Genomic DNA, 14,975 nt, shown 5'->3' with positions numbered 1-14,975 from the left:
TTCAGTTATCATAATTTATTGAGCTGCTAAAAGCTAGCGATTAGCTAAATATTCAGTGTATGATGCAAATATCCTTGCCGCGGACAGGTTTAGAAATAGAAATGCACCTGGGAGAGCAGCTCCTTGAGTTTGCAAGGCCCATTTGTGTCAATCACAGAGATAGGCAATCCTAGCCAGGGGAAATGACAAGTTGTCAGTCTTAGCAAATGTGTTTTTATTATTTTTTATCGCTAGCCTAGCTGCAGGAGGGATTAGGTTAGCTTCAATAGATAGCAATCCTGGTTTTGACAAGCTGTGTTTGGATGCCTTGTACAGAGCTGCAGGTCATGAGGTAAGGAGATATATTCTTGTCTTGCCTTCTAAAGTCGGCACCAGGTTTGGTACTAGCCAATGTTTCTCAGACTTCTTTACCCCACAGCTTAATTTACAGGTCCAGTGCTGAACTTTCCACATACAGTAGTAAGATTGGTCTCGGACTGGTATGACATTATGACAAAGTATAATGTTCATGTTGATGTGATTAATCTAATGTAATCAAATGTAATCTGGTTCTTAGGTTCCTGTCCAACACGTCCTTCTCTGGGCTGACAGGGCCTGTGAGGGTGCAGCGCAACCTGTCTCGCGTGCTCACCTCGCAACGCTTCCACATCTGGAGCTTACGGCGCGACGCCGTGGGCCAGCCCACCTGGGTGACGGTGGGCAGCTGGGAGGGAGGCCGTCTGGAGGTGGAGGACCAAGGCGTGTGGCAGGTGCCAGGCCGTCGCCAGCGGGCCGAGGGGCAAGGCGGGCGGGGCGGAGGGCGGTGGAAGGCTGGCTTGTCTGTGTCCGGCAGCCGCGTACGGGTGGTCACGCTCGTGGAGCACCCGTTCGTGTTCACACGGGACGTGGATGAGGACGGGAACTGCCCCGCCGGCCAGTTCTGCCTGGACGCTGGCACCAACAGCTCCGACGTGCTGGAGCGCTACTTCCAGGAGATGGCGGCCGGGAACGGCAGCACCCTGCCGGTGGATTACGGCAAGTGCTGCTATGGATACTGCATCGACCTGCTGGAAAAGCTCGCCGAGGACTTGAGGTTCGAGTTTGACCTTTACATCGTCGGGGACGGGAAGTACGGAGCGTGGAAGGGCAGGCGATGGACGGGACTCGTGGGGGATCTCCTCAATGGAGCGGCAGACATGGCCGTCACCTCTTTCAGCATCAACTCGGTGCGAAGCAGAGTCATCGACTTCACGTCGCCCTTCTTCTCAACGAGTCTGGGCATCCTGGTCCGTAGCAAAGACACGGCAGCGCCGATCGGCGCCTTCATGTGGCCGCTGCACTGGTCCATGTGGGTGGGCATCTTCGTGGCCCTGCACATCACCGCACTCTTCATCACCCTCTACGAGTGGAAGAGCCCATTCGGCATGACGCCGCACGGACGAAACCGTGTCAAGGTCTTCTCCTACTCCTCGGCACTCAACCTATGCTACGCCATCCTGTTTGGGCGCACCGTCTCGTCCAAGACGCCCAAGTGCTGGACGGGTAGGTTCCTCATGAACTTGTGGGCCATCTTCTGCCTTCTGGTGCTGTCCAGCTACACGGCCAACCTGGCCGCCGTCATGGTTGGTGAGAAGACTTTCGAGGAGCTCTCTGGGATACACGATGCCAAGGTAGGATGGATGCACTCTTAGTGTCATTGGACCTCATTCCTGAACATTTTCTTAAGTGTTTTCTTAAATGTCTTCTTACGAACTTCGTAACCCCAACCCTAAGAAAGATCCCCGCTGGATTCATGAACGCATGGAAATGTGTTTGTAAACCGCCAAAGTATTCTCAGCTGTTCTCCCCCAAATGAGGAATACCACTGCTTCTTAAGTTGAACTCGTGTTCTCATACACCTGAATTTGCATACATAAACACCTCGCCAGCTCCTTACTACAGTACAGGGTCGTGTGCACACAGAATCCCCAGACAGCGCGGGAAAAGTTTCCAATTGACATGATTGATGACTCTCGGGAGTTTGCAGGTCTGAGTATAGTTTCTATTGTGAACGGATGTTCCTTGTAGGAGGGAAATATCTCATATCTAAATAAAGCATCAAACATGTTTTATGTTTTTCCTCTCTTTTTCCTTTGTCCTCTTCTCTATCTCTCTCTCTCTTTGTTCATTGGCTCCAGCTCCACCACCCCTCTCATGGTTTCAGGTTCGGCACAGTCAGAGAGAGCAGCGCGGAGGACTACATGAAGAAGAGCTTTCCCGAGATGCATGAGTACATGAGGCGCTTCAACGAGCCCACCACGCCAGATGGGGTCGCCAACCTCAAGTAAGAGATCAGTACATCTGCAACCACGTACAAAAACAAAACACCTACAGTACCTTCATGATATTCATTTTACTTCACAGGTCAGATTTATAGTACATTTAAAAAAAACATAAGCCATTGTACGTCATTTGCTAAAAATATAATCACTAGTGCAATGCTGGTTCAAAATGCATTTGCCATTCTATAGTTGTGTCCCCTCTTCCATTACAGTATGATGTCTGAAGAAGGGCTTGTGCCCCAAACGTCACCCACTGACTTGAGTGACCAGAAGGCTATTATTTCCAGTGTTGAGACATTCTATGTTCTATGTCTACCCTGATAGGAAAGCGATAGATAGATAGATAGATAGATAGATAGATAGATAGATAGATAGATAGATAGATAGATAGATAGATAGATAGATACGTACTTTAGAACAGCTATTTTTCACCTCTTTTCCAGATTGTTTGTGACATCAAATGTGACACACCAAAAAACAGAAGGCATACTCGTCTTCTGGCAATGTGAAAGGAATCAACTGCCTATTTTTTGATGGTTGTCTCACATTTAAAAGGTATAAAAATGGTATATGCCATCGTTTTGGCTACAACACTGTGAAAACAGCTAATGCTTTACATGGGGTACTTGATATTTCAGTAAATAGGCCTAGTGGACGACTACCTTATGGTGTTATACTGCAGTTTATTGTAAGTCTGAAGTGTTTTATGTCTTAATAAGGGCTTGTTCCCGAAACGTCACCCTGAGGTGGGAATAAATGTTCATGGGAGCATACCTAGTGAGCAGATTCTGTCTTCCATTCTACTGGTGCTGTTGTCCATCACCTAGAGCTCATCACTTTTGGATGAGCGTGCTTTTTATAAACTTATTGATATTCAAAAGAGGTCATGGCCATGCTCTAGATGTTTTCTAAAAGACTTTTCTTTCTAACATCATAACATTCAGTTCTGCATGGTAGAGGCCATAACTCTGCCCCTAGTATATTATATGAGCTGTTACTGTAGGCTTTGTATATTTATGACCCAGAACACCAAAATATGTTCTAAAATAGGCCTCTCAGGGCAGAACAACACTTTCCTGAAAAGCTCATTCCAGCAATAAAAGCAGAATCTCTCCAAAGGTGGAATACTAAGCATCTTCAAAAGAGGCCATACTCTCATACTGATGATGTTTTCTAACAGAATTCCTGCAGTTATACATGGTGGAGGCAGACACACACTGTATGTATACGGGTCTGTAGTGTTTTTTATGCATATTTGGTGTGTTTGCTGTTTTAAAAAACGTTTTACGATACGTATATGTATAGGCCTACCGTTTTCCAGAAAGTAAGAAATTATATATTTTGATATAAGATTACAACAAAAGTAGAATTTTGTATTTTTTTTGGCATACATCGTTGAATAGGTGAACATTATGACAAATTATGTGAACCAAAATGGGACAGAATGCTTTTTTCACTTCAGTGCGACTTTAAGAAGGGGAGCACAGCACTTTGCCAGTTTAAGAACACATTTCCACGCATTCATGAATCCGGCGGGGATCTTTCTTAGGGTTGGTCTTACGAAGTTCGTAAGAAGACATTTAAGAAGACACTTAAGAAAATGTTCAGGAATGAGGACCAGGGAGTTGAACAAAGAGTGCGGTTTTGGATTCCTGGAGAGAGGATTTTGTGAATTCTCCTTTGTGAAAATACAGGTAGAGCAGTGAAAGGAGGCAATCTGAATCACTCCAAATGAGAAAGGGAGTGCACACAAACAATGGCTCTCCAGACACAAAGTTACAGTACAAAGGATTGGAAAAAGATGACATTGGATGTCTGAGATGACATTTTAACTACTGTCTAGATCCTCCTATCTCAGATGGCTGGTATGATAGTTTGTTATTTAAAATATGTCAAATGTTTCATCATACTTCGTTCAAACTAAGAAAGAGGTACAGAGAGACAAGCGCAAAGGTTTAAACATTCTATTATTATACAAGAAAGTACCAGGAAATAGCCTTTTAGGTAGTTCATGTTACTGGAAATCAAAAGAGCCAACGTTGACATATATTTCACCCTACATAAATAAAGGTTAAATAAAGTGAAAAGTACAGAACAGTGCACATTTCTCAATCTGTAGCTGGTCAAACTGAAGGAAAGAATTGCGCGGAAGGAAAAGATTGCGCTCTTAAAATTAGGATGATTCAAATGTCAGTCAGGTGCGTGGGCCCAACTGCACTGATCAAGGAAAAATAGAAGAAAAAGCCTGCACACTACAAAAAAGAGAGGAAGCACTCAGGATCAATCTGTAGATGGACATATTCACCCACAATTCCAGCCACTTCCAATGACCCATAATCATCTCTGGTCCTGATTATTTGTTGAGTCAGGGTTAATATCTCAAGCGTATTTATTCATTTAGCCATTGGCTCGTGGTAGACTCTGTATTTTCATCCTGTTGTCTTGGACAGGCAGATTCATGGATTTTCTGTCGCCTTCCCCGTCTGGCCAAATTCCTCAGAGAAATGATTCTGAGCACCAGTTTAAGCCAAGACATGCATTGTAATCATGGCGATGAGGGCCATACTTGGAAAGTGTAATGAGACATGTTCCGAAAGCCTGATCAGAATATTGGAATGAGACGTGTCCCCATGGCCTGATCAGAATATTGGATTGAGACTTGTCCCCAAGGCCTGATCAGAATATTGGATTGAGACTTGTCCCCAAGGCCTGATCAGAATATTGGATTGAGACTTGTCCCCAAGGCCTGATCAGAATATTGGATTGAGACTTGTCCCCATGGCCTGATCAGAATATTGGATTGAGACGTGGGGGGGCATGTCTCATTCCAATATTCTGATCAGGCCTTGGGAACATGTCTCATTACACTTTCAAAGTATGGCCCTCATCTCCATGATTCGAATATTGGAATGAGGCATGCCCCCAAGGCCTGATTAGAATATTGGAATGAGGCATGTGCCGAAGGTCAGGTGAAAGGTTGAGATGAGGGACTGTTTGAAGTCCCCAAGGCCAGACAACTGGTTGAGATGATGAACATGCTAGTTGATGAGGCTGGTGGCCGCGTGTGTGTGTGTGTGTGTGTGTGTGTGTGTGTGTGTGTGTGTGTGTGTGTGTGTGTGTGCGTGTGTGTGTGTGTGTGTGTGTGTGTGTGTGTGAATGGCACTTTTACAACTGTCAGGCGAAGAGGAAAGCAGCTTGGTTTCCCGCTGCTGAAGTGGTGCGGACTCTGAAGAAGTTGCCTCTTAAAGAACCACTCCCTGAAGTTTGGACTCTATCCTCTACTGCTACCTGGATAGAGGTGCATTTGCGCTTTATTCGAGACGCGTTTCAGCCCCAGCTCCGTTCCACTACAGCTCGGGGGCGCCACAAGCGAGTGAGTAGGAACGAGCTCGCTTTTCTGTGGCAAGATAGGCGATCACAAGCTCTCCAGATGATTTTAAATAGCAGTGAGTACTCTGACCCACCCCCTGCCCGAGTGATATCACGCTAGTAAAGGCTCACTACGAAAATAAAGGTCAAAGCCGAATGTCAATCAGTGACACGCTCCCATCACCACCCTGGAGTACTGTACCACCAGTCCAACCCCATGTTTTTCCTGACTCCGCCTACCGAACAACAAGGCAAGTGGCATCGAAGGGTTTAATATGAAAGCCTTAAGACCCCGCATGCTTCCGAGGCCCTAGCATGCATTTTTAATGTCTGCATAGAAAACAGGAGAGTTCCCGATTCCTTGAAAGGGGCAGTGATTCATCATATCCCGAAAAAAGACAATATACCAAATGATCCATCAACATGGAAAGATATTTCCCTCCTACCTACCATCTATAGTGTTTATGAAGTGTGTCCTGTCTTGTGTGGTTCCCTGGCTAATAGACAATAATATTCTGTCCCCAAAGCAGAAAGCATACATTAAGAGACAAGGAATGAGTGAACATGTTTGTCTTCAGACCGCGATAGCCGATTTCAAACATGAGTCTTGCAAATTATACTCTTTCTGGATTTTCAGGATGCTTTTTTGGACTTTGACTCATAATGTCATGATCCACGCCCTAAGAGAAATACATCTACCCGAGGTGTTTATTGACATTATTAAGGATGGGTGTCGGACGCTTCCGCTCATCGATGCACAGATCGGGCTTGGTACCCTGTGTGGCGTGGGAGTGTGGCGCTGAGTAACAAACCGCAGACCGCGTCATCCAGGACTGTCCAATATATCGGACACCCAACGGAATGCATGGCCTGACGGTTATGCTTGACAAAATGGTGACATGGCTTCTGGAGGTGTGCCCGGATATATAGCCCGGGTAACCCCTCACCCGGGCTCGGGGTGGTTAAAGGATAGCCTCTCTGCCCTGAGCTTGGGGGGGAGAGGACACAACATCGAAACCGACACGAAGAAGAAGATTAAGGATGTGTAAGGATTCATACAGGTCACACTCCACAGACCTCTAAACTCTGGTCAGTCACTGATCAGAAAATCCATCTCATCAACTTGTCTTGTTAAAACCTTCATCAGAGGCTTACAGTACATCTTCCTAACCTACTCAGATCTCCTCAGGGGCATCGGGGTTAATAAGGGATGAAACGACATTATAACAAGGTCTGGTCCTTCACCATGGTCTAGACTAGTCCTCGGTTATACTGTAGTCTAGACCAGGGGTACTCAAATACAAATCCTAAAGATACACTTTTTTTCCCCCAATAATCCAAAGGTCTGTTTTTTAAGAAAACAATAATATAAATTACCCTTTCAGAAGGGCATGAAGGCATATTTTTCGATCCATTAATCTTTGAATTGTCTATTTTCACTCTTGACTTTTCTTTTGGCCTTACTTTTGAACATGCCATTGTATCTATACTAGAGATAACCGAGGCTAAAACTAACATCAGGCTAGCTACAAGCCAGCTCACTGCCAATGAAACTAATGTTAGCTGTGATGGCAACTCTCCATCTGCGCTGTCAACTCACATGAGCCCAGTGATAGTGTACTGTAAGTCTTTCACTATGGTCTAGTCTTCACTATGGTCTAGTCTTCACTATGGTCTAGTCTTCACTATACTCTAGTCTTCACTATGGTCTATTCTTCACTATACTCTAGTCCTTCACTATGGTCTAGTCTTCACTATACTCTAGTCTTCACTATGGTCTAGTCTTCACTATACTCTAGTCATTCACTATACTCTAGTCATTCACTATGGTCTAGTCTTCACCATACTCTAGTCTTCACTATGGTCTAGTCTTCACTATGGCCTAGTCTTCACTATACTCTAGTCATTCTCTATACTCTAGTCATTCACTATGGTCTAGTCTTCACCATACTCTAGTCATTCACTATGGTCTAGTCTTCACTATGGTCTAGTCTTCACTATGGTCTAGTCCTTCACTATGGTCTAGTCTTCACTATGGTCTAGTCCTTCACTATACTCTAGTCTTCACTATGGTCTAGTCTTCACTATACTCTAGTCATTCACTATGGTCTAGTCATTCACTATGGTCTAGTCCTTCACTATGGTCTAGTCTTCACTATGGTCTAGTCTTCACTATGGTCTAGTCTTCACTATGGTCTAGTCCTTCACTATGGTCTAGTCTTCACTATGGTCTAGTCCTTCACTATGGCCTAGTCTTCACTATACTCTAGTCATTCACTATGGTCTAGTCTTCACTATGGTCTAGTCTTCACTATGGTCTAGTCTTCACTATGGTCTAGTCCTTCACTATGGTCTAGTCTTCACTATGGTCTAGTCCTTCACTATGGTCTAGTCCTTCACTATACTCTAGTCTTCACTATGGTCTAGTCTTCACTATACTCTAGTCATTCACTATGGTCTAGTCCTTCACTATGGTCTAGTCCTTCACTATGGTCTAGTCTTCACTATGGTCTAGTCATTCACTATGGTCTAGTCTTCACTATACTCCAGTCCTTCACTATGGTCTAGTCTTCACTATGGTCTCTAGTCACTATGGGTGTATCATGGTCTCTACTCCTTCACTATGGGTGTGTCATGGTCTCTACTCCTTCACTATGGGTGTGTCATGGCCTAGTCCATCTATAACCCTTTCTCCCTGTGTGTTGAAGGACAGATCCCCCTCAGCTTGATGCCTTTATCATGGACAAGGCCCTGCTGGACTACGAGGTGTCTATCGATGCAGACTGCAAGATGCTCACCGTGGGAAAGCCCTTCGCCATCGAAGGTAAGCACAGCCGGGAGCCCGGGCACTTATTTTGCTTCGCTGCTTTCCTTATAAGTACCTGTGTGTGTGTGTGTGTGTGTGTGTGTGTGTGTGTGTGTGTGTGTGTGTGTGTGTGTGTGTGTGTGTGTGTGTCTGTGTGTGTCTGTGTCTGTGTCTTTTTCTGTACATTCTGCTCAGATTCACTGTCCTCTTCTTCTTCTAGTTCACACACTTCGTTTTCGATTTCGATCCGTAATTATTCAAATGTTTTTGGTTATCCTTATCCTAGTCAACATCGCACACATCCATCCATCCACCCATCGTCATCCGCTTATCCAGTGTCGGGTCGCGGAGGCAGCAGTTCCAGCAGGGGGCCCCAGACATCCCTTTCCCTAGCAGCATCATCCAGCTCTGAACAATAAAGCTTAATTCATACTCACTCGACGACTAATGTCTGTCGACAGAAAAATAATGCCGACCAATGTTTAGCATTTATGCTTCAGCGAAGTGTCTGATCTACTCCATGGTAACTTGCAGACGCATGGCTGATCGATCCATGGCAACGAACGTGCCTTCTATCTAGCTATCCAATCACAGCTGTGCGACGAAAGTGATGGCGTCTGTGACATTAGAACGTTTGGTAGGTGCAAGACACCCCTGTCCGACACAAAAAATTGTCGACAATGACGTCATTTCTGTCTGTCAACACTTTCAAAAGAGTAGTACGGCGAAGTATAAATAGGCCTTAAGCAGAAAATACTCCTACATCCTTCCTCTGTGTCATTTGCATTGCTGCTGGAGTGTTCTAAAAGTATTAGGGTCGCTCTTATACAGTCATATATAGTCGTATACAGTCAATGTATATATATATATATATTAGGGGTGTAACGATACACTAATCTCACGATACGATACACGATATTGGATTGATGATAAAAATACGATACGATACACTAAGGGCAGGTGTGAAGCGTTGCAGTAGCACTGCTGTTCACACCAATAGTGCATTTCTCCACATTTCTACTCCAATACACGTGAATTTAGAGCTTAACTGTTGTAATATCATGGATAGGCCTAGAGACAAAAGACGTGTTTGTTGCCAGCGTTGTGTAGCCAGCGTTCACTGATATACAATAAACATATCACAATATTGTTTTCACCTTGACGATACGTATTGTGATGTTTCTGTATCGCGATATATCGTGGCACGATATATTGTTACACCTGTATATATATATATACAGCATATACCTGTATGTATCCGCTCTTATAGAATCTTTCTTGTGGCAGTATTCCTCTATCCTGGCTTCTACAGAGCAGGCAATCTTTTGCCCCTGTGCGTGACTCGTGTGCTCATAGCTAATAGTTAATCAGGTTTGATAGTAAGTTGATTACCCTGTAGCATCCAGAATATTTATCTGGGTCAGAGAAAAATACTACCCATTCAAAAGCTCTGCTGGATCAGTCGGTGATCAGTGCTGTGCACCCTGATTCAAGGTGAAGGTCAACTCCCAATGAGTGGGGAATGAATTCCGTCATATGTTCCTACTGTTCCCATCTTAGTCTGTCCATATCATTTCGGCCCGTATCTCCACTACTAGTGCATTATGGGAGTGGAGACACAACATGTATTACAGAGGTACCCTGAGGGAGAAGTGATGAGAGACATCATTTAGGGAGGGGCTGAGGAAGTAGGTAATGGAAGATGCTGTCATCTGGATGGGGTTTCTATTAGACTGAAAGGGCAAACCAGTGGATCGGTGATGTAGAATGTCAGCTCCAGCTGTGTATTCAAACCAGTGGACTGGCTGTGTAGAATGTCAGCTTCGGCTGTGTATTTCCATCCATCACTACACACGTGAAGTTAGTAAAACTATGACACCTTTTCTAATCGGAGAGCACAGAGAGCTCTGGCCAATTACTGAAAAGCATGGTTCTTTCTATGTGGGTTGATGGATGAACGTCGTATAAGACACACTGAGAAATAGTTATTTCCTTCAAAATCGAAATATTAAAATAAGAAGAAGAAGAAGAAGAAGAAGAGAGAGGGAGGGACACAAAAAATCCAAAACATGAAACAAACCAAAAGGTAGAGAAGGTGGTGCAGACCCAGACTGGTGCTTCATTATCAAGCGGTTTCTCCAGTAACTAACATGCAGCTACAGTATCGTGACCTGCTGTGGGCGGCCATTAAAAGACCAATATGAATCAACATGCACGCAAAGTGCATGCATTGCAATTAGGGAGATAAATCACAACTGACACACACACGCACGCACCCAGACACACACACACACAGACACACACACACACACACACACACAAACACACACAAACACACACACACACATACAGTACATACGAACACACACATACATATGTACAGGTACGCACACACATACTGTACTTGGATTGGATTTAGTTGAAAATTAAAATACACCACAAAAACCACAGGATGTCACCTCCCAAAAACGTGGTACACATAAAACAATCGAGTATAAAAACACAATAAAGTCACGCAGATGCTTCTGTTTTTAATCTCACCCCAGAAGTGTCTTACCCAGTGATACTGTAGGCACACACCCATCATCTCTATGTTCTATGGAAGTGTGTGAACACAGTATGTGTCAATGAGAAAATAGGCTATTTTATCTCATTTGCATATTTGTTTGAACTCCTGTGAACGTCCCTGCTCACCGGCTCACCGGCTTTGAAGAGCAGAAATGTTGTCAGACATATCTTTCATGAGACTTAAGTCGCCCACTCTGAAGGAACATTGGCGTTGCAAGCCTATTCACACACACACACAGACACGCATGCACACGCTCTCTCTCACACACACGCACACACACACACACACTCTCACATACACACATGCACACGCTCTCTCTCACACACACACACGCACATGCACATACACACACACACACACACACACTCTCAGATACACGCAATTCCAAGTCAATTCCAAGTCAATTCCACACACACGCACACACACACAATTCCGATCCATTTACACACACACACACACACACACACACACACACACACAAAACATATAGACACAAAACCCAATAGACTGTGCAGTGAGGTACCCCGTACAGTAGGTCATGTACGGGAAATAACCCGCCACAATCCATAATTTATCTTACTGCTTAACTTTTCAAACGGTAACTTTGACCAAAATCTATAATTGCCTCAGTGTGCGTGTCGTAGTGTGTGTGCTATGTGTGTACTGTATGAGATGTGGCAGGGGGTGACATGATGAATAGCCCAGCCACACCCAGAGAAAGAGGGATAGAGACTGGAGGGAGAGAGATGTGTGAGATGCAATTAGTGGAGTAAGTAGAGGTCTTATTATAGCAAAACCCCAATTACTGTTTTCACCATGAAGATCATCCAGAGGTCAGGCCTGAAAATGGAGAAATGTCCCAACAAGCCAAAAGCAACAAAAAAAGAAGACTATTCCATAAGTTAGATGAAGAGAGGATATTTATCCTCTCATTGACATGTTCTCAGGCCGAAACTTTAAGAAAGACATCCTTCTTTACTCGTGTTATTTATGACCTTGAGGAATAACCAGTAGAGACAAACCAGGCCAGGTCCAGCCTGGCTTATGTGCAGGGCTGGCTTGTTTCTGTTCAGGACTGGTAGGGCGGAAGCTAGTCATGCCACTGAAATAGCTGTGAACTGAAAGGACATTAAATAATGTCTGATAAATTAAGATAGGTCTTGTCGCCTGGACACATCAGTTCCAATGATTCCAATGCTTATCCAGCAAAAAATAAATAAATTGTTCCCATGGGATCTCTCCCGTCCGTCTGAAAAGACGAAACATTTACCTGGTACATACATGCAAAGTGTAGCCTAATATATTGGGTCATTACTGAGAAACCTGTACTGTAGGTATAATTTTTTCAGAGTATTTCAAATGTTCAATTACTGCATATAAATTCAATAACTGACATAGCACCACCAGGTAACCACATTTTTACATAGCTTCTATAACATCCAGTGACGAAAAAAAAATCTCCCACACCAGGGTTTGAATCCCTGACCTTTGGCGTGGGAGTCAGGTGCTTTATCCACTACACCACAAAGGAGCTGCAAAGTATATGGTGTCATAGTGTATTTATTTTGGTGTTCTGGGACCGCTGCCTCTTGTGGACTAGAATAGAACTGCAGGTCAACAACACAACGGAGGGAAAGAGGGAAGGAGGGAGGGAGTTACAGCCAGACAAATGCTATCGATGGTGGGCTGGCTTCTCAGAAAAGGCTTCATGAAAGGAACAGCGTGGTCATCAAAATAGACTCCATTTATTGATGTGGTGATTAAAGTCACAGACTATTAATGACCGTGAATATGAAGGAGGCCAAGCCTTATTAAACCTCCTTATCCTCAAATAACACTGACCCCGGTTTTTACTACACAGTGGAGAGTTTATGACACTGGAGGAGTATTCCATTATGATATTGCACTTTTATGGATGTCACTAGAAGTGTACCACAGGGCCCAGTTCTCGGCCCTTTACTTTTCACTTATATTAATAACATTGATGCTTTTTTTTGTTTATTCATCTGCTCCTACTTTGGGCGGAGCATTAACTATTTTGCAGACGGTTTTTGATTAGCAAAAATAAAATGAAATAAGTTATATGCAATTCTCTAGATCATGCTCTTTGAATGAAACTGACTTCAATATTTGTACTTTGGATGGTTCTATAATTGAGAGAGTATCCTCTTACAAGAATCGTGAGATTTTTTTTGATGAAAAGCTATCCTTCAAAATGCATGTAAATGAGCTGCGACAAAACTTAAGGGTGAAAATTGTGTTCATTTATAGAAATGAATCATGTTTTTGTGATGTGTGATGACAGGAAGCTTTTAGTGCAGGCTATTTCCCTATCAGTAATTGTTATGGCCACATTTACATGCACGCTGCCTCTACCATCTTGAAACAGCCTGACACTGTTTATCATTCAGCATTCCATTTTATTGCTGGTGATCATTGTAATCTGTATCAGGCAGTTGGGTTGGTTTACTCCTGCATGTTTATAAAGCTATCTTACAAAAGCTCCCTAACTACCTGACATCCATCATCACATGGTGTTTAGTCATCACCAATCAAGATCTCAGTTTTAGGTGGTTCTTGAAGTCCCTTGATTTGGGTCAGAACTGAGCTACGAAAATCTGCTTTTAATTCCTATGCCCCTAAAGTATGGAGTGAGTTTCAAGAGACCATCAAATTGGATGCCTTAGTCTCTTTGGGCAGTTTCAAAAATAGGACGAATAAAATTGAGGTTGAGGTCTGTGCATATTTTTAAATAATGTTGCCATAATGTTTATCAGTTTCTGTGTGTGAATATCGTTTTTGTATTGACTTTGTATTGAGGTATGATGGTTTTGTATTGATTTGCTTCCTGCTTTGTAACCAGGGCACCATTGAAAATGAGGACTTGGTCTCCGACTTTGGTGTTAGATGTGTGTGTGTGTTTGTGTGTGTGTGTGTGTGTGTGTGTGTGTGTGTGTGTGTGTGTGTGTGTGTGTGTGTGTGTGTGTGTGTGTGTGTGTGTGTGAGCCATTGATGTAGATGCCAGAGGCCAGAGCTTGTCTGGGTCAGTGTCGGCCAGGGAGGGAGGATGGCTGACCAGGACCAGACAGAGGGAGGGGGGGGGGTGTAGACAGGAGAAGTCATTAAATAACATCTGTCAGTCCTGGGGGGAAGGGAGGACGTGTATTAATGTTATGGGCTCTCATCCTTCCTCAGGCTCATCACACTTCATTATTTATTCTGCTGCCACGCGCACACACACGCGCACGCACGCACGCACGCACGCACACACACAGGACTTAAACACGTACAATACCGTCAAAGTCAGTCAGTCAGTTACGTGAGTGCAACCGTTGAGAGACACCGTTGAGAGACACCGTTGAGAGACACCGTTGAGAGACACCGTTGAGAGACACTTGCACCGCACTCACGTGTTGCACACATCATACACACATAAACACACTCACACACATACACACACTCACACATTATGCATTACACTCTGCACATTCACTGTACATACATTGACCGCACTACTTTTTGTACAGTGTATTGTTTTTTCTTAGATTATCCTTTTTTAAACTTGCATTTTGTGCTTGTTCTTGCACTGTCCTGTCTTATTCCTGCACCCTGTCCAATGTAATCTAACTACTGTGCCTACTGTACAAACTCTCCTCTAACCAACCTTCACCAAACTCAAAAATGGGTTAATTGGGGTGGGGGAACGATTTTGCGAATCAAAATACTTCTTCCATAGATGTAAATTGTGAATAAACATTACGGTATACTCACCGTTGTGAGTACTCATACTCTGCAGAAAGTAATTCTGTCCTGCTGCTTCTCTGCCCTGTCAGGGTACGGTATCGGTCTGCCCCAGAACTCCCCTCTCACCTCCAACCTGTCAGAGTTCATCAGCCGCTACAAGTCGGACGGCTTCATGGACATGCTGCAT

The 14,975-nt window shown here is 44.0% G+C and overlaps 1 protein-coding gene across 1 annotated transcript in view; it reads left to right on the top strand.

The window, feature by feature from the left end:
* grin3bb (glutamate receptor, ionotropic, N-methyl-D-aspartate 3Bb) overlaps nucleotides 1–14,975 on the top strand; it is a gene marked incomplete at both ends in the record, with an annotated part of 87,088 nt that overhangs the window by 61,821 nt on the left and 10,292 nt on the right. Inside the window, 4 exons of the mRNA XM_084435921.1 lie at nucleotides 557–1,649; nucleotides 2,157–2,302; nucleotides 8,378–8,493; nucleotides 14,878–14,975. The exon at nucleotides 14,878–14,975 is cut by the window's right edge and continues 54 nt beyond it. Of these exons, the coding sequence (XP_084292047.1) occupies nucleotides 557–1,649; nucleotides 2,157–2,302; nucleotides 8,378–8,493; nucleotides 14,878–14,975 (1,453 nt within the window). The remainder of the gene's footprint in view (nucleotides 1–556; nucleotides 1,650–2,156; nucleotides 2,303–8,377; nucleotides 8,494–14,877) is intronic.

Source organism: Borostomias antarcticus (genome assembly GCF_949987555.1).
Source record: "Borostomias antarcticus genome assembly, chromosome: 3".
NCBI lineage: Eukaryota > Metazoa > Chordata > Actinopteri > Stomiiformes > Stomiidae > Borostomias > Borostomias antarcticus.
The sequence above is the reverse complement of the archived record's forward strand: the minus strand, read 5'-3'. Positions and strand labels throughout refer to the sequence as shown.